The sequence below is a fragment of the Telmatherina bonti genome (assembly GCF_933228915.1).
Source record: "Telmatherina bonti genome assembly, chromosome: 15".
Lineage (NCBI taxonomy): Eukaryota > Metazoa > Chordata > Actinopteri > Atheriniformes > Telmatherinidae > Telmatherina > Telmatherina bonti.
This window is the reverse complement of record NC_136613.1, coordinates 18953558-18977904: the sequence shown is the minus strand read 5'-3', so window position 1 is coordinate 18977904 and position 24347 is coordinate 18953558. Positions and strand designations below refer to the sequence as shown.

General features: G+C 39.4%; 1 protein-coding gene across 2 annotated transcripts in view; it reads right to left on the bottom strand.

The window, feature by feature from the left end:
* LOC306766998 (FERM, ARHGEF and pleckstrin domain-containing protein 1) overlaps window positions 1–24347 on the bottom strand; it is a 57378-nt gene that overhangs the window by 19518 nt on the left and 13513 nt on the right. For both annotated transcript variants that reach the window (XM_079254877.1, XM_079254878.1), the window contains exons 3-7: window positions 2846–2950; window positions 2712–2754; window positions 1895–1973; window positions 1106–1203; window positions 602–716 (exon numbers count right to left, since the gene is read on the bottom strand). In XM_079254877.1, the coding sequence (XP_079111003.1) occupies window positions 602–716; window positions 1106–1203; window positions 1895–1973; window positions 2712–2754; window positions 2846–2950 (440 nt within the window). The remainder of the gene's footprint in view (window positions 1–601; window positions 717–1105; window positions 1204–1894; window positions 1974–2711; window positions 2755–2845; window positions 2951–24347) is intronic.

Here is a 24347-nt window from a genome sequence, read left to right as displayed (position 1 = left end):
AAAGGTGGAGAAAAGATGGTAAGAGGAGCTCTTGATGGTTTTCACCAGTATTTTAAACCAGATACAAAGAAAAAAACACTGAGCAAAATACTCAGCTTCATTTCTTACAAACTCCTTCGTTAGTTACCCTGAAATGGACTCGTGAAATCAGGCTTTTAACCAAACTAAACCCAACTAATGATAGCGAGTGTGTGAGTTCTCCAATCTCCCTCTCCACCAAAGTCGTTTTTGTTGATAGACAGGAGTTTGTTGTCTACTCTGTCTTGCCAGGGGCTGTGAAACGGCTTAGAAAGATTGGCTAAATTGATATATGCCAAAGAGCTGCACACAGTACTCTCAGAACTGCTTCATTCAACAGCTGCTTTCCTGAATGTGTCACCTGCTTAATAAAACACCCCTGTGGAACAATCACAAGGCTTGCAACAATATTTCCTGTTAACGTCTCAGGAGAATAATTTATGTCCAGACATGCCTTGCCTCACCTCGTGAACAGAGTTAAACCAACTGGATCCATGAAACACCTAATTTCTCCGTCTTCATTACCGCCGGACGGTAATGAAGAGGTTAAATTCTGCATGCCATAAAGCCCCCAGAAACTCACAAATGCTTTGAGTGAAACTCCATGATCTTGTCAATCAGGGGCATCTGATCAGGGATGTAGTTGTTGTTGAGGAGATGTGACCGACAGTGGCTCTCCTCAAAGTCGCCAATCTCAGCTGAAAAATGAAAACAAGAAAAAAAAAAAAAAAGGTAAACACTGAGTCACAGAATAGCTTCTATGATCCAAGCCTCCCAGCTCTAATGAAAGAATAAAAGCTAGCTCCAAAGCTGGTGTTTGGTGATATAAAAATACCCTTTAAACATTTGGATGGCAGCTAAGAAATGACTAGTAACGGAAATGTGTGGTTGCTCTGCGAGATTATGCTCAGGCATCCCAATGAAAGGTCTCCATGGCAACACAAAGATAATCAATCTGCAATGGAGCACAGTGTGCTGTGTGACAATGTTTGATGATAAGCTCAGCATGGAAAAGATACATTGTATTTTTAAAAGACAGTTATCAGATCTGTCAACTAAAATGAGGACGCAGCCCTGTGAGTCTTACACTGGATGATGTGGGAAACCATCAGTGCGGCGCTGCTGTCGTTGCAGGTCAGACGTCCACCGGAAATATCCTGTTTGATCTGGAGGGCAAACAGGTACCTGACCACCAACACAAAACAACCATCACATTAAGCAACAGTGCAGATGTGAGGGTTGGCTTCTCACTGCTACCTCGTACCGACACTTACTGCTGGAGTCTAACATCAAACAGAATAATGAACATTTTAATCAACGCAATGACAAACTTTTGATCAAAATACAGCCTGCCTAAATATTAATACAGAGTCTGCCTGCAAATGTCTATTGTCTTCTGTTATTATTTAAATTATTATCTATTTTTGCTTATCACTGTTGTATAACACTGTAAATATAAAAAAGTTAATGCATGAACAAAAAAAAAAAATTTATGCAGCTTCTATTCAAAAGATGATATTCAAAAGAATTTCATCTTTGCTGTCTGCACATCAATTATTCCTCCTCTTTGACTCTAAAAATATGCAACACATGAGCTAGCTTCAGAACTACAAAACGCAAACCAGAAAATCATTAGCTCCACCACACTAATCTCCAGAGGACTAAATCAGACACAAGGCAGCCATGACATGTGCATTGCAAAGCAGAGCGGGGAATAAATCTTGCAGGAACCAGGGCACATGTTTCATTTATGCCTCCACAATTGCTTTCAGTCACAGCTGGTATCACTCACACTGACATATTTACAAATCTGTTTTTCAGTGCCAAGCGGAAGACCAAGTTTCAGCAGAGCAACATGATGTACAGAGGAGCTCACCTTGTCAACTCCTCCAGCAGCTGGGCATGGTCTGGGGGAAAAAACTTCACGCTAAACCTCAGGATGGTGTGTTTCGGTCCTATGTGGGACACATGCATCAAAATACATGATACTGTTTGGACATTAATCATGTTGTTTAGTGCAAATGTGTCAAACATACAGCCGGAGGAGCAAAACTGGCCTGCCAGAGGATCTGGCCCATGGGATGAATATGGTATTAACATAGAAGAAATTAGGTGCATCTTTTTTTTTCTTAATTAAAGTACATGTATTTACTAATTTGTCAAGGTGAGAGTAATTATTTTTATGTTAAAATATAAAACATTTCCAAGACATCAGAAAAACTTGTAATATATTTTATATCTTTCTTACTTTAAAGAACTGACCTCAGTTTGTATCACGAGGTGAGTCTATTCAGGTGGTCAGGATTACTACACAGATGTGGATTAAAAATGACCTTTAGTTCTTGAAAAGTTACTGCAATTATATTGTGACATCCTGTCATTTTCAGTTTTATACACCTGTGATGAAGTATTTTGGGATTTTGTATCAACTGAGATCTGCAAGTTGTAATGCGTTAGCGAAGAAAAACTGATGGATGTACTTCTTTGCATCAAACAAGGAAATATTAAGTGCTTTTGATATGTTAAGGTTATTATGTTGGTATTTTACAGGTCCAGCCCACCTGACCCATGAACTTGAAGTTTGAAACCCCTGATTCAATGTCTTTAATGGACATTTTCTGCAGATGAAACAATGCGAATCTCAACAAACTTGTTCACTGAAAGAGGACAACACGACGATGTGGACTACTTACGTCTGAGCTGCTTGATAATGGGTTTGATATGGTCTAACCAAACCTGCAAAAGTGGAAAACAGAGTAATTACAGTAGCAGTATTTAAAAGAATATATGTAGAATACAAGGATGTAATCTACTTTATTTTTCTTACCATCATTTTTTGGTGGTTCTGAAACTCCAAGCCGAAGTAGTCACCTTCAATGAGATTCATATGGGAGCACACCAGGTCAAACAGCACCTTGCCTGAGGCTTTTTGCTGTGAACAAAACAGGGGGGGAAAAAAACAGAGAGCATGGTTAAAACAATACAGCAACAGTAACCATTTTGATATTAGTCAAGTTCCACCCTGGTGTTTTATTTGTCTGTCTTCAGCCAAAAGAACTTGAGGACAACCCAATCACTGAATTGACTTTGACACAAAAATGAACTTCGGGTAAAAAAGAAAAGAAAAGCCATGATTAGTAGACCTGTCAAACCTCATCCAAGGAAAATGTTGGCAAACAAGTCATCACTTTCTATGTAGAAAATTCCACTACTGGTCCTTTTTTCCCCATTGTGGCATTCACAGGCTCAGCTAGCCACGAAGAAGCCGATATCTTCCCTTCTGCAGCTGCATGGGGGGGGGGGGGGGGGTTGGGGGGTGGGGGTGGTGGACCTCATCTTTGATCTGCCTTTTCAGTGTCATTCCCTTCCCTGATGACATTCTGGCAGCCTTTGAGTGCGATTCAAAATCAGGACAGAATAAGTACTCCCCTGTCCGCCTCTGTCCTCACTCACCCCCACATACAGCACACAAACACTCTGAAGAATGACTAAACTCTATACTTACTGGCAAATACTATTGGCAATGTGACAATCACACAAGCCTCAAACCCCACCATATCCTGAGAGAAAAACAAATGTTCCCATGTAAGGTCAAGTTAATGCCAGGGATTTCCACAGAAAGACTTGTGTTATAAATGCTCAAATAGGACAGAACTCTGTCAGGCACACAGCGGGAGAATTTCTGCGTGGCTGCTTCCTCGTGACTGGTTTGCACAAGAAAGTATCACAGCTACAGAATGTGAGTGTTTGTAGTAGCCACCCCCCTTCCCCCCAGCTTGGATAATAGACGCAGGGCTGTGTCTGATTATGTTTCAAGGAAGCCGTTTGTCCTCTGCTTTTACAGAAAAGGACAGTAAGTTGCTGGGGTATATGCTATTACAAGAACTTCCAAAATGCAGCTGAGGAGTTTCCCAGATTATGAACCTGCCTAGTGTTTAACAAATAAATAATGACAATGCCTGTGTTCTCATGCTTGCAGAATAAAAACCCAAGTCAGCTTATGGACAGTGATTACATGTCCACAAGCAAGTCAAAAACCTTCCTCTACCAAGCCCACCCAGCACTCCTACCTGTGTCTGTCCTTCCTATGTAGCACTTCTGCCTCCCTCCAGGTTGTTTTCCTACTACACAGGACCAGCTGTTTCCATATGGTGACAGAACTGATGAGGGAACTCACAGGAAGAAGGGGGGAAGAAGCCATTGGGCATGCACTACTTTCTAAAATGCTACTGCAACCAGCAGGCAAATCAACCCCCGAACAAATTCTATATGTTTTCAGAATGAGAATAGGGATTGCGCTATGTAAGAGCTCCAGCTGCACGACTAGCAGACATACCCAAGCTGGATACAGGGATTGTTACAGAGAGCTTTTCTCACTGGAGCACTCTCATGCATGGCTCTATAAATCGGCTGTTTGGATGAGGATGACCACAAGATGAGCAGAGAGGGGTAAAGTGGAAGCTGATTAAAGCTGGGCAATGCTTGATTAAATGCAGCTTTCTCAGGCCATGTCAGGCAGAGACAGTGCTGCCATGTGACTATGCTGCAGCCTGCACATCAAGAAGACCGTTGTTAATGACGTACAAGTCACTAAGACTGACAGCTCATGACACAGGCACACACAAAGAATATTTAACACAACAGTCTTCAGTCTAGAAGTCTCTTGTCATGGAGACAGCTCACTGGAAACCTATATTATGTACCTGCATTCCAACTGTTCAGTCAGTTTTAGCCTGGTGGTATAAGACAATAACATTTGATTCACATATTTTCCTGTTCAAACAATTTAGTTACTCTTTTTTGCAAAGGTTAGTTTTTCTTTTAGTAGCAAAAGAAATGGAGTCCTCATCAAAGGATAAGGTGAACACTCATTTTAACTTCAGTATGACTTAGTTGGGCACTTCTTTCTTCTCAGACAGATTGAACCAAGCCATGCTGATAATAAAATTACTATCTGTAATCTGTCATAAATTTAAAATCTGGCACAACTGCAGCTGGACTGGGCTAATGGGGCTGACTGCTGAACAAAAGGGCACCTAGCTGTCAGGACATTGGGTACAATAAGCTTCCATTGGGTTATACTGTGCCGTTTTGTGGGTTCAATTACAAGATCGTTTGGATGCTGAGACTTGTGAGACTCCTCCTATTGTGTCATGATAGATGTTCTGATACACTGCTTGACCAAAAAAAGGTTACGGTCTGGATTTAACCAAACAAACAGGTACAAGCCTTCTATTGGATAATTACTGCTAGAGGGATTCATTCATTCAAGTTATTTAACCCCAACTGCAACGACTAGGTTCCCATTTCATGTGGAAAGACACATCTCATAGTCGTGGAAGAGATGTTAGTCATTAAAAAAAAAAAATCTAATCACTGGCATGCATGAAGCATGAAGGGAAAACATCAAAGAAAAATGCAGAAACCATTAAAACTGGGTTAAGAATTGTCCAGTGAATTATTAAAAACTGGAGGGATAGTGGATAGCTCCTCTTTGAGGAAGAAATTCAGCTGAAAAAAACTGAATGATGGGGATCAATGATTACTTAAACGTTTAGTGAAATCAAATCAAAGAAAAACAACAGTAGAACTCAGGCCTATGTTTAATAGCAAAAGTAAGAACATTTCCACTCGCACCATGTGAAGGGAAAGCAGAGGACTTGGACTGAGCAGCTGTGAAGCCATAAGATAACCATTAACCAGTGAGGCTATCTGGAAAAAGGTTAGACAGCAATATGGGTTGGAATCTGGAGCAATGGATATGTGGTCTGATGAGCCCAGATTTACCCTATATCTGTGTGGTGGGCAAATTAGGGTAAGAGGAGAAGCAGATGAATAGATGCAGCCATCATGGCTTGTTTGGTCTTTCAAGTGAACTTAAAAGTCTTGGATGGCGTTGAGGTAGGACTCGGTGTAGTTATGTACATTTTTTCACATGTCAATGAAAAATCTCTTTCTTCCAGTCTCCTATAACGTTAAAAACACATCTGTTCAATACATATTTTCATGCCCTTCAAAACTAAGAGGCTTCCTCAAACTAGGCCAAATTTCTTGAAAAGGAAGGATACGATAACCATTACTGCCTCAACAATAGAACTGATGCCAAGACATTTTTCCATCAATATTTATTGACCTTTTATAATAAAAGGAGAGCTGGAAAACCAATATGAGCACTACTAAAATCCTGCAACTGAAGCAGCTAAATGAAATTCTGTCTTCTTTCATTTTTAAAAGTTAAATTAAGTTGTTTTTTTTGTTTTTTTTTACCTTACTGTGATTTTCCAAAATGCCTTAAATAAAACTAATTTTGTGGTTTAACATTAGAGCTGCAACTATCGAGTACTTTTGGAATCAGGTACTCTGTCGATTATTTCTTCGAATAATCGAGTACTCTAACGATTATTTTATTTTATTGTTTTTTTTTTAAATTATAATTTGTAAAACAAATACTAGGAACTCAACCAAAGTAAATCTATAAATTTATATTTGTGAAGCTGTTGCATGTGTTATTACCTAATGCATGAGGAAAATGTTCTAAAATGATACTTTTAAAATGTCTTAAAAGTATGATATTTTAAAAAGTGTTGTTAGCACGTGCAAAACACGTCTTTTGTGCACACGCTAACAACACTTTTTAAAATATGTGTGGAGAAAATTCTCAATCAATCAGAAATTCCTGCCTTTTAAAAGATTTAAAGAAGAATTCACGTAGAAAGAAGGAGTGACTTGGGGGGGGGTTCCAGGCGCTGCAGCATTGAGACCTGCTTTAGAACACACACACTGCATTACGTTTTCTGTCCTTTTGAGTGTGAAATGGTCCCACACTTATGACTTTTTCGGTCTTTTCCTCCCCTCTCCTTCTTTCTCTGCCATTAGAGACCAAAACAACGAGACTCTTCAGACAGAAAGCAAACCGCTCGCCGCTGCTGTTTGAAATGTCCGTCATCAGTCCGGGTGAAACAGTCATACTGTACAGACATACTGTAGGCAACAGGTTCTGTTTTTATATATTTTTATAAATGTTTAAATATTTTATATGTTTACTGAAACAGTGATGAGGTCCCTCCAAACAGTGCAGTGGTCTGAGAATGCCGCAATGATGCATAAATTAAAATATATCAACATGTGATATTAATTAAACGACGCCTCGAGGCAAATAATTTGCCTCGATCAATTTTCGTACTCGAGTTACTCGAGTAATTGTTGCAGTCCTGTTTAACATAATACGATCTTGGTATTTGGCTGTATACTAACAATATGCATGTACTACTGTTTTCCTAATGTTATTACTGCTGTTATCTGTTATTTTCTACGAATGCAGCGCTTCACTGTACATCTATCCAACCACTGACAATATAACAAAGTGCCTATCTAAGACTTAGTAACCTGCTCAAACACAGTTGCTCCCCCTATATTAAAACACAGTCAGCAACACCTGGTCTCTGTAGATTTAGTCAAAGGTAAACAAAATACACAACAACCTTTTTAATTGCTGGTATTTGTGACAGAAAAAAAGTTTACAGCCAGTTTAGTGGAAGGATAAGTTCTACATGATGACACATTTAACAGCAGCAGCTAAAATGTTTGCTGATTTAAGTTAAGTACATTTTGTTCATGAGTTACCACTAATGCCAATCTTACCATGCATCAAAGACTGGTACAAGATTATTAACCCGGTTATTCTCTGAGGAAGAATACTGTCATTTGCCTCTGCATATTTATAGATTTGTTGTAAAACAGCACTGAGAGGCTTTCCTACACCTTAACAAGCTTAATCTGCTGTGATTGAACAGTTTCAGTGTCCTGATCAAAACTTCCCACTATTCTACATCAGCTCTCAGCTGACGAAATTTAGAAAAAAAAAACCAAAAATATGTCGAATATCAATGTGCATTAATGCCCCTGAGTATTAAGTGTGTAAAGAATATTAAAACCACTTAATACCATTTTTATCATTGGTGGGCCACAAACTTCTTCAAACAGGAAGTGACAAGACATGTAACTTTACAGGGTCTTTGGAGTGATTGGTCAAGGAAAGACACCAGAGGCTACAGCCTTCCTTCAAGCAATATTTACAGTTAAACTAAGCCACTAAATTGGACAGCTGTCTTTGTCTCAGTACATTACCATTACAGAAAGGAATTTATTGACTAAAGTAGGCCTGACTCTGATATGATAGGGAATAATCTGTCCCCCTTTAGCTTTTAGATACCAACTTTCCAGGTCACCTTTCGGCTGAAGATACAAAAAACAAAACAAAACTAACAATCAGGGGCTACAAACTGGGTCCATGTTAACTAATTTACAGCTCTGATCTAAAGATGTGTTTTTCTATCTCTGTTATTCTGTCCTATTACCAGCTTCTTCTGTTTACTGTTTTCTTCTGTTACTTTCCTGAGATGGACACTGAGTAATTCAAATAATTTAATTCCCAGCTCAATGATCCGGTTGGTCTGTTCTTGATTATCTTTTGGATGAACATGATTACAGTTAGGCCCTGCGATGGACTGGCGAGCTGTCCAGGGTGTACCCTGCCTGTTGCCCAAAAGCCAGCTGGGATAGGCTCCAGCTTCCCCGCAACCCTGAATTGGATTAAGCGGTTCAGAAAATGAATGAATGAATGTTTACAGTTATTTATAGCAATCATCCCTTACTTGTAATATTAGAGGTTTTATTCCTGGTTTTTGCTTTTCCAGATACCATTTTGTCTTATTTTTTACCTTATCTGAAGTGCCACATATTTAACTTCTGTAATGCATCCTACTTTCTGGGTCTGGACTAAACACCAATGGCGTCTCTGAGAGGCATGCCATTAGCATGGCTGATTAGCAAAACCAGTTAATTTAGGTCACTGAAGCCATAAATGCAAAAATGAATTTTCTCTGCTATTCTGACTGTAGCAAAACATTAATTTGTACTTCTAAGTGCACCTGCAGCACTTTGCTCATGTGTTCCTCTCGGCTGTAAAATAAACTGACCCAATAAGTCCGAACTGATAATGAAGTAGTCTGTATGAAAACGTACACACACACACACACACACGCAGAATCATCATACACTTGTAATACCCAGTAAGTTCAGTTCTCTCTATACATGTCGTGCAGCCTCTGCAGAAAAGGTTACATTCTCAGTAAAAGTCGTGCTCAGCAGATGACATTTCTTTCATCATTTGCAATGCCAAGAAAATGTCACCAATCTCCATTTTTATGACCTCCATCTATATAAAAACACCAGAGCTTGTGTCCATAGGAGCAGTCAATTCCAGAGTGAGACGACGCATCCTGAATCAGCAGTCCCAGGCCAGACGTGCATGTACAGCCTGTCTGGCTGCATTAGATCCGAACATGGACTCTGCTACTGTTTATATTTGTACAAGTGCAACAACGGCTGCATCGCTACACTGACCTCCACATGCTCAGGCTGACAGAAAACGGCTAAATGAAGATGACAGCGATGTCTGGGCACATGTCCGCTTGCCCAGACCCCTCCCTCAACCAACCACACACAAACACATGTACACATCCCTTGTTAGAAAGCTCCTGTCAGCATGAAAAAAAAGAAAACCTATAAAGGTCAGGTGTAAAGAAGCTTTGTGCTCCCTTAACTGCTCCCCTCCAGGAGTTGTTGGTATGCTCCACTTCACCCGCAATAAGCCAGACAAGGCAACGCTCGCCAAACTTCTATTGGGGGTTGATCTGGGGTGGGGGTGGGTGCCATTGGTGGCACACAGACTGCCAATGCCTTAAGGCTCCAGATAGAAAGAAGGAACAAAGGGAATCATGTCTGAATGAATATTTTGGTTGTGCTGCACTAGAGGAGCTGATGCTGCCATTAAAGCAGAGTCATTATGAAAAGAGGAATTAATGGTTTGTGTCATCCTTTTCTTACATCGCAGGATGTGCTGCTCCTGCAGCAGCCACTGATTCAGCTCCACCTTGCTAGATAATGGAACAGTCATGCCCCAGTAGGAGGTTTTCAACTGTGATTGAGGTCACAGATGACTGTGTGATACAAAGAAGAGAACAAGCAAACGGAGAGCTGGTAAAAGGTCATTCACGGAAAAAGTCCCCCCCCCCCCCCCCCCCAAAAAAAAAAAAAAAAAATCTGCAATGTTTATTTAATCAGAAAGCCAAGGCTTGGAGACTAAAACCTGACTTCAGATAACATTATTTCAACATTCACGAGTGTGACGTATCAGTGGAAACCCCCAGCAGTAATCTTAGATACTTTCCAGTGATGCATGGCAGTTCTGATAGTGCTGCAGGGCAGGGCTGAGATTACAGAGCTGTTTACAGTCGCCGGCACACACGTTCCCACACTGCATCCTTCTGTTATTTAAAAAGCATGTGAGGAATGTACTGACAGATCCAGGTATTCCAAGTTATCAACAGCACATGTGGGTATATTTGCACATGGTGTGTTAACCACAGCAGATATAGTTTATACAGTGTAAGGGAAAGTGAGGTCAGCACCAACTAAAGCTCATTGAGATTCAGGTCCTGTGCTGCAGAGGTTCCCAGGGTGACTACACCACCAAGCTGACAGAGAGACAAGAGGAAGAGAGGCAAGCCTTTGGGTAATGCCGCTCATTCATAGACCTACAGATGTTTGCCCATTAGCTGGTGTTTTAATTTGGTGCACATGGAAAATAAAAATACAAAAGAACTGTCTCAGCCCTCGGTGAAAGCACATCTTAACTATTGTATTTGCGGAAAATTGGAGTATTAAAATTATTTCATTGTCAAGACATCTCCTGTTTTTTTTTTTTTATTTCCAAACTAATGTGTTAGAGAAGAAAAAAATAGAAAGAACAAAATTAAAGGAATGTGATGATCGGGTTGCCACAGCTGTCAGAGTCATTCTGTCACAGACGATCAGCCTCCGGGCCTGAAAGGACAACCATGAAAATAGTGTCCCTTGGAATCACCAGAGCTGCCTCCGCCTCTTGCTCCTCCTCTCTTTGATACCCTTCCAGCCAGTCCACACTGCGGGAAACATATTGATTTTGCATAAAGAATAATTAAGTGTCCTGTTGTGCTGCTGAATATGTAACAGCGCCGAGCTGCGTGCATTTGTGCAAAGACCTCCCACTGCTTGTCAGAGGACCATAAATCAGAAAAGGGATCCAACAGTTGTGGGTGTATATCGTTAGCGCAGGCAGTAAACAAGCAGCAGCAGAGAGTCTAGCAATCATACAAACATGCTCTACAAATATAAAAAATGCTGTGCCGAGTTGTACACTGATGCAACACATCAGTGAGTGTTTTTTCAGCCGAATGTCTAACATCATTAAAATAACCAGAGGGCAGGAGGAGGGTCTTAAGGCAGCAGGAATTACCACAAAGATCGGCCTCTTTTATCCTCATCTGCCTAAATCTCTCCACATTCTGGACCTACGTTGGTTATTCCTCTCTGTCATCTCATCCCAGAGCTGTGGATTACTGTCACTCAGAGGGAAGACGCATCACTTCACAGTTAAGCACAAATTCTACAGTTTGCTGAGGAAGATAAAGGCAGATTTCAGAACTGAATAACAAAAGGGCTGCCACCATATAAACACAGAAACACATCTTAGAATGAAATGACAATTTAAAAAAAATAGTCATTGTTGAAGGTAAAGCAGCAACATCCCAGACGATAAAAGTAAGCCAGTTTGGATGTGCCAGAAACTGCAGCTTTTCTCATTGACTAGAGCCCAACACCACCATCTCACAACACTGTGCAGGCTCACAGTTGTCTGAGGTGCCACAGTTTGAGGTCACGGTACTTCATTACAGGAAATTCAGCGTTGTTACAGTCAATTGTAGCTCAGAGAGTTCATTTGTTGTGGAGCTACTACTACAGTAGCCTAGGCACTGGAGGACTTGCTTTGCCACGAGCTGTTTTGTACATTTTTGTAACCAATGAGATGAAACATAAATAAAATAAAACAAAATTTTTCAGGATTAGGACAATCAAAAGAAGCCATTTAAAATATTTTGTTCACATTCTCCCTTAAATATAAATGAACAAATAAACTAAAAAAAAAAAAAAATAGCTGAACTTTCAACAGACTATAATTTTAGAGGAAATTTTCATGTTTGCTTTGACAGATCATTATCAATACCTCCTGAATTAAGATACAGGGAGTTCTGTCATGTAGCTGTGCATCCTTTAGAGCTCGGTGAGTGTGTGCAGAAAATCGATAGGTTAATTAGCAGATTAATTAAGTGTAACTGTGAGAGACAGCTACAAGGTCAGGCCATAAAAAAGACTTTCGTAGATAATCTCAATACAAAAACACGTCAAATAGACAGATCTCTCCTGATCCAGCGCTTGATGCACAACTGTTTGATACTCATGCAGGTGATTATATTATTGAATTCACCAGAAATAATCTAGTCTCAATTATTGATGTTTAATACTTAACTATCTAAATCTAAACATTTAGATAGTTTGTAAATCTTTAAATCAGTAAACTGTCAGAAAGACAGGCTAATGCCAAATTGCACTACTGTTTTAAAACAGAGTCATTAGGTTCACATATGAGTAACTAAGGCACCTAAACTAACCACTAAGCCATTATGATTATAGTCAAACTCTTAAAAAGCTCTTTATAATCTATAAGCAACTTTGACATTTTTTGTAACTGTGATTCAAAGTATGAGTTGTTTAGCACAATTAAGACATTTATTTGTTTAAAGTTTTAAACTTTACAGTAAAGAAAAACAAACACTGAAGAAATTCCTGTCTGTCTGATTTTGAGATAAATGGTTAAATAGCTTGAAACAAGTATTTTCCTATTGATCTAAGTAATTTCATGCTCCTTCAAAGCCTATATATATTTTCTTTTCCCAAAAAGTCTTATCACATATAATTATTATACAGCAATAGGAGTTTTCAGTCGCTTTGTCTTCTTAAATTAAGAATTCATATCTTTTATTTAGATAGTTAGTTTCCGCAGTGTGTCACGCTGATGTCAAATGTGATTACATCTGATGCTTTAGAGAAGTAGAAGCTATCAAGATGAGAAAAAAATATTAAGTGCATTAATCGAATCAATCTCAGACAGACTGAATATCAGAGCATCTGGCCCAAAAAACAATAAAAGGGACGAGCAGAGAATATTTTAATGTCAGGGACCGCGCCGAAAATCCAGAGATGCACAGGGATTTTAAAAAAAAGGAAAGGAAAAAAAATCTTTGGATTTAATTTAAAAAAGCAACAAGAAAACATCTTTTTTCACTTTAATAACTGTTGGCCCATAATGGAGGTCAACAAGTCAAACTACAACATAAGCACTGAGACAGGCAATGGAAGCAGGAGTGGGAGAAACAAATCGATTATAGAAAAGAAAAAAAGAAAGAAAAAATCAGGATTTTTTTATTTGACCACTTTTAAGTTGATTTTTTTGGGTAAAAAAAAAATCAATTTTTTTTTTTTTAATGTTAATGTGTTTAGAAGACAGATGGAGAATAAATTACTGCTATCCTCCAGCAGAGGGCAAAATGTTTCTCTTCGACCGTCTAGTAACACAACGTCATACAGTTTTGGAAAACACTTAAACTGAAGATGGAGAATGACGGACAAATGCGCAGAAATAAATCCGTCACTATCACATTTTAAGTCAAAAGTGTGGAGACATTTAGGATATTTTGCTTTAAAGGGAAAAGCAGAACTGGACATGTCAAAATTTATTTGTAAACTCTGTAATGCACATATGGCGTACTGCGATAACACTAACATTCTTGCCCACCCAGAAGGACGCCATCCTAAGGTAAATGCATAGCTAAGAGCCAAACATACAGCAGCAGCGAGCCAACAGACACTTAAACCAGCACTTTTATATGCAGTTTAAGCTTTTGAAACAAAAGTATAAGTTCCAACAGCTGCTTCAAATGTATTGCTGCTGAAAAAATCTTAAACACTGACACACAGTTGATTTTTTAATTTGAGAAATCTGGCTCATGAAACAGTCTTTAAACTTGTTTATTATGCAACTTTTTCACATGGTCTGCAATTTAACATGCAAACTATGCAAACTCGTCAATGCTCAAAAATCGTAATTTAAATCCAATCGGCACCCAAAAAATAGCTGAAAATTGAAATGAGAGAAAAGCATATTGCCCCAGCGCTACTAACTAACCTAACAAACTGACACAGGACAGAAACGTATAGTGGCTCATGGGCCATCTTTGACAGAAAAAGGGGTTCAAGAAATATCTCTCTAAACAAACTACAACAAATACTTAACTACTCAGTGCAGTGCGAAACAGTTACCTATGAAAGAAAAAGCACAAATCAAAACTCTCCATTTAAGCAAAAATAAAACAAACAACAAAAAAATAACAAAACAAAAAAACCTAAACCCTGCCTTAACTTTCCTCAAAGGAAATGGAATAGTCCAATTAGGCCACAACCCCTTTTAAGGAGATCCACAGCAGCAGGAATTTTTTCCTTAGCAGGACTGGCAACTCCCCCTCAGCAACCACACAAGAACTGGAATGTAACATAAAGCAAAGCAAATTAAGATGACTAAATAAATGCATGCATCCAGTAGGTCAACCGCCTGGCCAAAACTTAAAAATAATGTGAAAGTTGAAAAATGGTAAGAAAAACTATGTATTCATTAAAGTGTTAGTATATTTAACTGAATGTTAAACAAACGAAAAGGTAACCAGACCTTTATTTAATGTGAGGCAGCTCATGCTGCCCTCACATTGCACAAAGCCTTCCTCTGCATAACTAACTGCAAAACCTGCAAACCGAAAAAAAAACAAAAAACCAAGAACCCACATTCAATTTACAATCTGTCACAGTTTGATGAGTACAAGCATGAACCAGTGAAGAGCTGTCTTCCTCTTTCATGCATCTATTCCCAATAAGCTCAGTCAGAACACAATGGGACCATTTACACCTTTGTTATGTGGGACACTTACTCCTTAATCTGAATACCGAATCATTTGTGGGAAAGCAAGCAGAAATACATGCATCTAGAATTCAGATTTGTTCACATGTTTCCAATCTGCTTTAATATTCTGTTTCTTAAAGTAGGTCAGTTATCTCTAAGTAAACATCACAAATCTCAAGTTATTATTGGAGTCAGGTAGAAGAGAAGCGGCTGGTGATCCAGATTCCTGGACACCATCTGAACTCTCCCTTACTGAGCCTCAGACCTGCAAATTCATCACATGCAAAACAGATTGGACACATTCTTGTGGAAAAAAAATCATATCCAAGGTGCATTAATTAACTATAAGCAAATGTTCCACACTGGCTGGATGAACAAGGAGGTGAAAATGTTGGAGTCAATACACTGATCTACATAATCATTGCAATGGCTCCTTATTTACTGTTTATGTCAGAGAGATTAAGAGTGAAGAATTAATGTGGGATGTCACTTAAACTTTGTGTATTAATGGCTCATTGAGAGCATGTTTATTCTGTAGCTCCTAGTTTGACAAAATGCATTTCCAAAGCTATGGAAAATTCAAACACATTCGAGTAAAAAAAAAGGCAACAACAACAAACTGGAGGACATTGAAAGTTGAAAGCCAGCAAGGTTCTCTTTCAGATTCTACATAATTACATACATCTCCATGTATTTGTGGAAAATGACAAACAATAGGGATTTTTTTGGAGCTAGATTAACTCAACTCCACACTTAACATGGCTAAAAAAAAAGAAAAAAAAAAGAGTTTAGTGGTGCCAGACGAAAGCTTTCCTCTAACTGCCTGCAGTGGGCATCCAGCTGTTCCCTGTGAGGCACCAACACTCTGAACCGAACGGACAGAGCAGTTTTGTGCCTTGCCACCTCAACGCAGACCTCCACAGATTTCCTGAAGAGGGACACACTGGAAAGAAGATGAGGCTTTGGAGCTTGTGTTGTGTTGAGGAGCAGGCGGGTCTCTGAGAATCGCGATAGTGCTGCCTGCCTCATCGTCTTCCTTTACCCATAATCTCCCACAGTAATGAATAATGACAGCTGTGCATGCCGCTTTGCTGGTGAGGCCAATCGACTGGCCTTCTTGAGATTAGTCTTAAACTACTTAGTCCTCAGTGAAGCAAATCCAGAGGCCCTCAGCCCTCTGATGTTGTAGGGTGACTGTACTAATAAGGAGTGCTGTGATGTAACGTCCCAAACTTTGCAAAAAAAAAAGCAAAAAAAAAAAAAAAAGGCAAATTAGTAAAAAAAACAAAAACAAAAAAACAAAAAACAAAAACAAAACAAAAATAAAACGGATGCAGCTTTCTATGTTAATCTATTTAAAACTTCTGCAGTGGTATTATTTGTCATTTTCCAACCTACACATTCCATAAACCTCATCAAAACCTGCATGTACACTTTTAATGATCACTTTGTCTGTGAGCTGAGATTTCTTGTTCAGAATATAACTGACCTGAGAACATGCAGGTTTAAAGACAAGAGCCTCTGACCAAGCCTGCAGTTCCTGGAGAGGAGGATTAAGGTCAGCTGCCAAGGAATCACTCTCCATTTGAAAAAGCACAGAGGCTGTAGTTGGTGCAAGCAGTGATCAGTAATACTGCAGCCATCAGACAGACAGAGATAGAGACCATCTGTCTTGGGATACACCGCATAGGACAGCAAGGAATTTCAATTCAGTGTCCTAATTGAATAAACACACACATCCGTCTCACCAACACTAAACAAGATAGATTAGCGTGTCTATGCAGATAGAAATGTAATCCTTAAAGGTGGTGTCAAATTAAAGTCTCTCTTATGTTTAGAAGCAGTTTGAAGTTTTAAGTCTGGAGCGACAGAACTTAAACACAGTGGTCTTCTGAGCCAGATGGTAAGGTTAACATTCCCATGAAATTGATCATTAACTATTCCAGCATCTGAACTCAGCGTTTGGAGATACTGCAGAGGCAAACAGGCATCCTCATTTAGCTTCACCTTTTATTCTTCCCACTGACTGAACACAAGCAGCGTAGCTCTGTATCAGTATGTGATGTAAAAGTGATATCAGATCAGTTTAAAGTACAAGTCTTCTTTCATACCTTACATACACAACTAGAGCAAACTGGTTACAGTATGAAATAGGAGCGCAGAAACACTTTATACTAAATACAGGAAAATGATCAAATGACCACAACTGGTGTTTTTTCTGGCCTGTAAGCAACCAACTTAAGCTAGATAAAAAACATACACACACACACACACACAAAACAGCCATAAAGTCCCCTCCGTTATGGTGACATAAGAAAAGTCAGGGGACCATTGAAGAAAACAATCTGCGACCTGCTGGGGGATAAAATTCATGATTCAGTGAGAATATGTTTGTTTCAAACCGTTCAGTGAATTGCAAAAATATGATCATGCCTTAAGGGAGCAGACTTTATACTCTGCAGAAGCTATCTAAGAGAAAGGCAGCAGTTTAAGAGCGAGGGATAGAGCATCTACATTCACCACTGCCTTCTTAATCACACATAAAACTGTCAGTGTACCCCAGTTTACTATGGGAATTAGTCTGAACTTTTAGGTTTAGGGCGCAAACAAACTGCTTGAATCTGGAACGACGGAGCCTCTTATGATGAGCAGGGAGATGCAACTGCCTCATAAAATAACTGGAACACAGTTGTGGAAGTCCCTCTTGCCTGTTTGAGATGTTCTACTTACTTTTCAAAGGAGAGCCTTCAAAGCTCCTCCTTTACAGTTTACTAGAAACACACCGGGAGAATTCAGCAGCTGCTGAATTAGTTCCACCCACAGTGGGACCACAACACCGCACCTGTTGCTGTAGTATCTGTAGTATTCCCCATTTATGCTGCATTTAAAAGAGAAACTGGATTGAGGGACTTTGTGTGGCACTACACCTGGACAGCTAAAGGATTTTGACACATTTCACTGCTCATTTTAATGTAGCACAGATTAAACCTGCAGCCCTGTGTGAACCTCTCTGTGGCAAGCACATTAACACTCCACCACAGGAGCGTGACAAACACAGGGGCTATCCTGAGGTGAAATCACACATTTTAAAGTTGCTCGGGGAGAAACTCAGGGAAACAAACAAATGCAGGAGCAGAAACAGCCTCAGTGAAGGCAGCTGTCGTATGTCTGCAGGAATTTAGGCAAGAAAAGAGCATTTTTGTAGTACATTTCTGTACAACACAATTACAAGTCATTTACATAAAATATCAAAAACAGTCCAGGAAAGGATGCATTAAAAGTATGTAAGAATATATCCAGAAACACATATTAAGATAGAGTGAAAATCATATAAAATTACAATAAAATGAAAATGATTAAAATTGTGTAAAAGTCTAGATAAGCTAAAAAGATACTGTGCAGATTTTATGCATTGGTGCATGGAGAAAATGTTTTTATAAAAGTGTCTACCATTGGTAAAAGTTTCATTTTTGCTAGCAGTTTAACTTGTTTGCAGCCCAACAGCTAAACGCTGCTTCTCCGTGTTGCAGCCAACCCATGGATCTAAGAGCTCTGCTAGGATTATATCTTCTGATACATCTCAAGAACCAAACCACCCCTGAACCAGAGTCCTCTTCTTTATGAGCGGCTTAAGGGCAACCATCTTTAGTGACTTGGAGAAAATATGTGATGCCTGTGAGCTTCCTACTGAGGTAAGAACTGTTTTTAAGTCACCACTGCTACAGGACACCAATTCCTCTTGACTGAAGGACAAAAAAAGTGAGCAGTAACCACGACATGAAGGCTGCGATTATTCTAATCTGAGAAAGATCCAGGAATTATCTGGTGCTCTGGGGAAGCAAGTAGTTAAAATGCAGCAGGTAATTATCTTCACATAAAATTATGACATTTTAATCATTTCGTGGTGTAATGTGTGCTCCATTTTTAGAGTCACAGTTTTGTAATTACTGTGACCATAACCACGATTTTGGAAGTTAAATTATATGCAACACCACACCCACGGCTTGTCACGGCTTGACAAGCACACCCAAAACCATTTTTATCTGTATACTTAGTGTGACTTAACAGGACTGGTGCTATGACTATACAGAGACCTCCAAACATGTCTAACTCTGGAAGTGAGCACACTAGATTCATGCTTCAGGGTGCTGGAGTTTAAGTGTTCTCAGAGAGCGAAATAGCCCACTCTGACAAACTTACCAATTCATAAACAATGGATGAAGAGGGTGACATGAGTGTTTTTCTGAGTAAGAGGTTTAAAACCCAAGCTCTCTCTGCTGTGTGGGGTTGAAATGCAGGCGTGGAGAAGCCAACACTGGGTGCAATCACATGGAGCTGGCTCAGTTTTTAACAGGGGAAGATACCCATGGCGACTTCATATATGCAGTAGGGCTGTGACGATATGCTTTTGTCCCGATTCAATTCAGATTTTTTGGGTGCTGATTCGATTTAAATTGCAATTATCAAAATTCTTCAATATTGATGATTTTTGTAATTAAAAACAATTTTTTTCTTTTTTTTTTTTTTTTATAAAACTTCTTTTTGCTCGTAATTTTTCTTGATTTCAGTTAGGAAAAAACAACGCAGTAGCCAGATCATCATTCTGCTGCTATAATGCCCAAGAAGACAAGTAAAAAGATCAATAAAACCAATGAAAATGACAAAAATTTGAGAGTGGATTAATTTTATTTATTTGGAAAAAAAAAAAAAAAAAAAAAAAAGATTTTTTAACAAAAAAATCGATTTTAAAATTGTGAAGAAAAAAAACCCAATTTCCGATTTTTCGATTTGATTTTCCCACCCCTAATATGCAGCATGGCTACAATGAATTACTTTTCTATGGATCCTAGTAGAAAACATCTTCAACACTTGACATTTAACAGAATCATACGTGGAAATGGTTCCAAAGCCTTATGAAGTTACGATGGTGACACGGGAGACAAAATAACAGATTTTGCAAAAATCCCAACTTAACTTATTTAACTTAACAATTATTAAGCCTTTTTTGTTATTTGTTTTAATGAGGTATTCTACTGAGTTAGCACGTTCTTGAAGTTGTCTGCTACTCATCAGTCTGAAACTAAATTCTCAAACGAATGGGCGAGACACAGTGGAAAAGGACAACAGGGAGACTTTTAGAAACTTTTAGAAACTTTCAAAGCTTTAATTTTGTGTATTAAAGATATCATTTCCAAGATATTGTTTCCTCAGCCACATCAAGCCAGATGCTTATTCCTTATTAATATGATGTTACAGAGACAGAAGCTAGAGGTTAGAGTACAAAATAACGAGAGGGGGTTGTTGTGGTGGTAATCTGTGTGTGTGCATAAGTGCACTTGAGAGAGCGTGAGAGGGATTATGATCAGGTGTGTGTTTTTAAATTGTTAGCTTTTATACGTAGGTGTGTGAGGACTGGTTTTAATCTGCCAGTAAAATAAAATGTTTGTACTCTGTGCTTCCTTTTGTCTGAAAAATGCTTTATGAAACATATTATATTTGGTATGACATATATTATAAGTAACAAAGTGTATATTATAGAAAGGAAAGTCATGAAAGTCATTCAATAGGATTTGTGTGAAATGAAGTATTTTACACCAACAAAAAAAGAAATGAAGTTTCAGGCTTTCCTACAGAAAATAAATATTTCTATAGTGAACATGAAGATCCTTTTAGAATGATACAACTGTATCGTGATACTCTTATCAAGTCAGAGTGAAAAATGTGAACTCTAAAATGTGTTTCTCTTCAAATAAACACAGAACTCATTCCTCTCATAACAAATTGAGTCTTTAATTTAAGAAAGAACTTGAGGTATAAAAAGGTATTGAAAAAAAAACAACAAAACAAAACAAAAAAAAACAGTACATGAAGAAAAGATAATTTTTGACCGGATATTATTTAAAAACCCAAGGTTCATATTTAACTGGAGCCTTACTGCTTAACTTGCAACACTATAATTTCACTAACAACATATCTATTAGGTTAACTGCCTCCATGCTGCTCTTGGTTAGAAAGAGCTCTACTCAGCCAATGTGAATGAGCACCCACACTGGATTAGAGTGTAATCGCTCAAGATAAAATAACACGAGCTGGCGACACTAAAACAATAAGACGTCTTTTTCTAGCAGGAATGTATAAACAAGAAGATTAGCTAATAAATTTCCCAGTCCAATGCTCTTTAAGGGATCACATCTCTGCAGAATACTGCATGCATCCCATCACATTACAACACAATAGGATCTGCAAGAAAAGTACCCTTTCCAACACAATCACGCTGAGCATAAGAATAAATGACAATCTTTTAAAACTAAGTGACTTGCAGCATATGAAATAAACACAAAATGTATTTGTGTGCACTTATCACCAACCCTCCTATTCAACTTCTGTGCCTGACAAGGATACAAACAGGATGATTCTTAATGACTTTGACAACTGGCTTTACACACTAGCTACTCTGGAAGCCGTCATCTTGACAGCCACTCAGACGCAGTCATTTGCTGTTGCTGAGATACAATGAAGAAATTCCCTGAATAGACCAACCCCTACTGTTTGTATGAAAACCCACGTTCTCTGGCACAAATCCTCTCATTTCTATTGCAGAGGTTTCCCACTATGGCCACCACTGACAGGACTCGGACACTGGTTGCGCAGCACTTGTCAACGGAGACAGAGAGGCTCTGCAGTTGCCGAATCCTGAACCAAAAGGTCAAAGGAGCCCAAATGTGCTTAAAGAAAAGAGGAAACAAAAACTCAAAGAAAGAAGTTGACCAAAAATATGTGTGCTGTTGCTGCAGTCTTCTTGTTGGCTTCTCTCAAAAGTGGATTATGCAAGAGTTTCCACTGTAATGATGAGGGGTACGGTGGGGGGGGGGGGGGGGCAATGCTGTCAAGCACCTCTCCTGTGCTCATATGTACAGCTGGGGTTGCTCTTATGAGATTTTTGTCTATTTACCTTTCTTTTGCCCTCTCTCACACACTAGCACATGCACACTGAGTCCACCCCTCCCTCAGCTTCATCCACATGCCACACTGTCCCACACATATCTTCTATCTGCCCAAGAGACCCCAAATTCAATTAACTGCTCGGGAGCAGTGGGAGTCAGACTAAGCTGCACAGGTGCAGCTTAAAGGAATTCAACATGTCAAACAAACGGATCCCAGAGCGTGACTACAGAACAGCACTGACTGAATGGAGACGCATTATGAAACGCAGCAATTTCGGTTAATTATCCCTTAAACATGATGGGAAATAACTCCTTAACTCATAAAAACACTTGAGGAGAGGAGAGCAGCAAAGGTGAAACCAGAGCACTTGCAATAAAATAAGGCACTGCAGGATAAGGATAATCCCCTAATATCACACCAGCAGCCGGTTCCGACATGTTAATTAGCCCCCTGAATCTCAATGAGAAATTCATAATTCATCGAAGTCGGGCAGTGCAGCTGTGAAGCAGCTAAGGCTAACCAGTTCCCGTGAGGGTTTCGCCCTTTGAGAGACCACAAGGACATCAAAGAAACAGTGTAGGCTGTTGCCATCATGTGTGATGCCTACACATCCCGCCTAACCTCAGCCAATGGGATAAAGCACAGGTCTAGAGCCAAATGAAAGACTCAGACAGCTGTCATTAGAGGGCAAGCCTCAGTGCAACAGTGCATGGATATGGACTTATCAGAGAGTGCACCTTCATGAATGTGTCGACAAATGCAAGAAATCACAGGTAATGTTTGCTTTGGCTTATTGTGCTTGTATAACATGGCAGCAGGCTAATAGGCACATTGGCAGATAGAGTCAACTTCAGCTGTCTGAACCAAACAAACATGAGGACCTTCCACAGGAGAGACATCCATCTTGGTTACCATAGGAACAAGGCTTATTATAAAGGCATCAGTTTTCCCAAAGCACCTGCACACATATAGGAAGCAGAGCAGCATAACGCCTGACATAAACTGCCAGCATCAATGACAGCTTTTATCAGTGGCTCTGTGCTGTGTCGGTGTGTTCTTCCTAAAAATGTGCGAATAATGCAGGTAAAAAGGATTCATGCCAGATCGCGACTGTTACAGTATTTTATTGGGGAAATGGATTGGTGGTAGATGATGAAAATATGTACCGTTCAAACAATCCTGCAACACATATTATCCATATTCCATTCTTTCAGATGCAATAAGAGCTAATTATCTCTGATACTCAGGAATCTTGAATCTAAAATTGTTTGCAGCAAGCTAACAAAAGGTTTAGCCAACTCTTGTCCTGACTAAATAATAACGGCCTGATATGCTCAGGTACACTGCTCGTACCTCATTGGCTCTGTTGCACAAACAAATCCACACAGATTGTCAGAGTTCCTGGGTGGTTTCTTTATTTTCTCTCAAAGATTTAGGTCAAACCAACACGATGTGGAGATGCACAAGCTGAAATTATAATTTAATCCTAATGAAGATTTTTCTGCAAGAAAACCAGCTTGTTTCAATGCAAAGCCTTGGAGTACATCACTTTGACTGGTCCGTCAATCAAGGAAGGAGGACACTATAAATACTATGCACCCGAACATCGCCTGCTTTCTAAAACTATGTGTCTTTTGTGACTTAAATTGAAATGTGCAGCTCTGACATGTTAGGACTCTTGTCAGGTAATTCCCAATGGTGCTCTTCTCCTGTGGCTCTCATCTCTTGACCCAATTACATTTCAGGAAGTGAGGGAGAAAGATTGCTATACATGGGAAACCCCCACCCCTCCTTTTACCACGTCCCACTGTGGGAGTTTGATTTCATGCCATGAGAGAAAGGCAACCAAGGGTTCAGAGTTCATGTGAGGAACATATGAAAATATTTTCAGGCAGAGGGGAGCAGGAATGATGCAGCTTAAGTGAATAGCATGCAGACAACATGGAACACAGTAAAACATTTTCCAGCTTCAATGAGTGCCATCCACCAGTGGAAAATTTGATCATGGCTTTCAACTTTGTGCTGCATGTCTGGGCTATTTAAGCCACTAAATTGTCTCTACAGGAGCTCAGGAATCTTCTAATTGTGTTTATAGTGACACTGAGCATATGATCCCCCCCCGCTCAACCCGTATCCATACCGCCCCATACACAATGCCATCTTTCAGGAAAACTGGGTCAATCAGCAGAGAAATGAAAACAGGCTAATAACGCCTCAAAACTTATTGTGAGTCATCTTGTAAGTCAAAGGATTTGAATACAAAACAGGAATCTCCATGCAGAGCACACTGTCTCCTGAGTGTGTTAGTCATGAATTATATGCAGCCACATATCCCCATGCTTGCACACTACACTCACATTAATACCCTGTATGTAGCCCCCTCTCCCCACCTCCTTCTCCACCATCATCACCCTCCACTCCACTCAAGCAGATATCAGTAGAAGACAGAAGTCTGCAGCATGGCAACCAGCTTAGGCGCTCCTCATCCACCTCG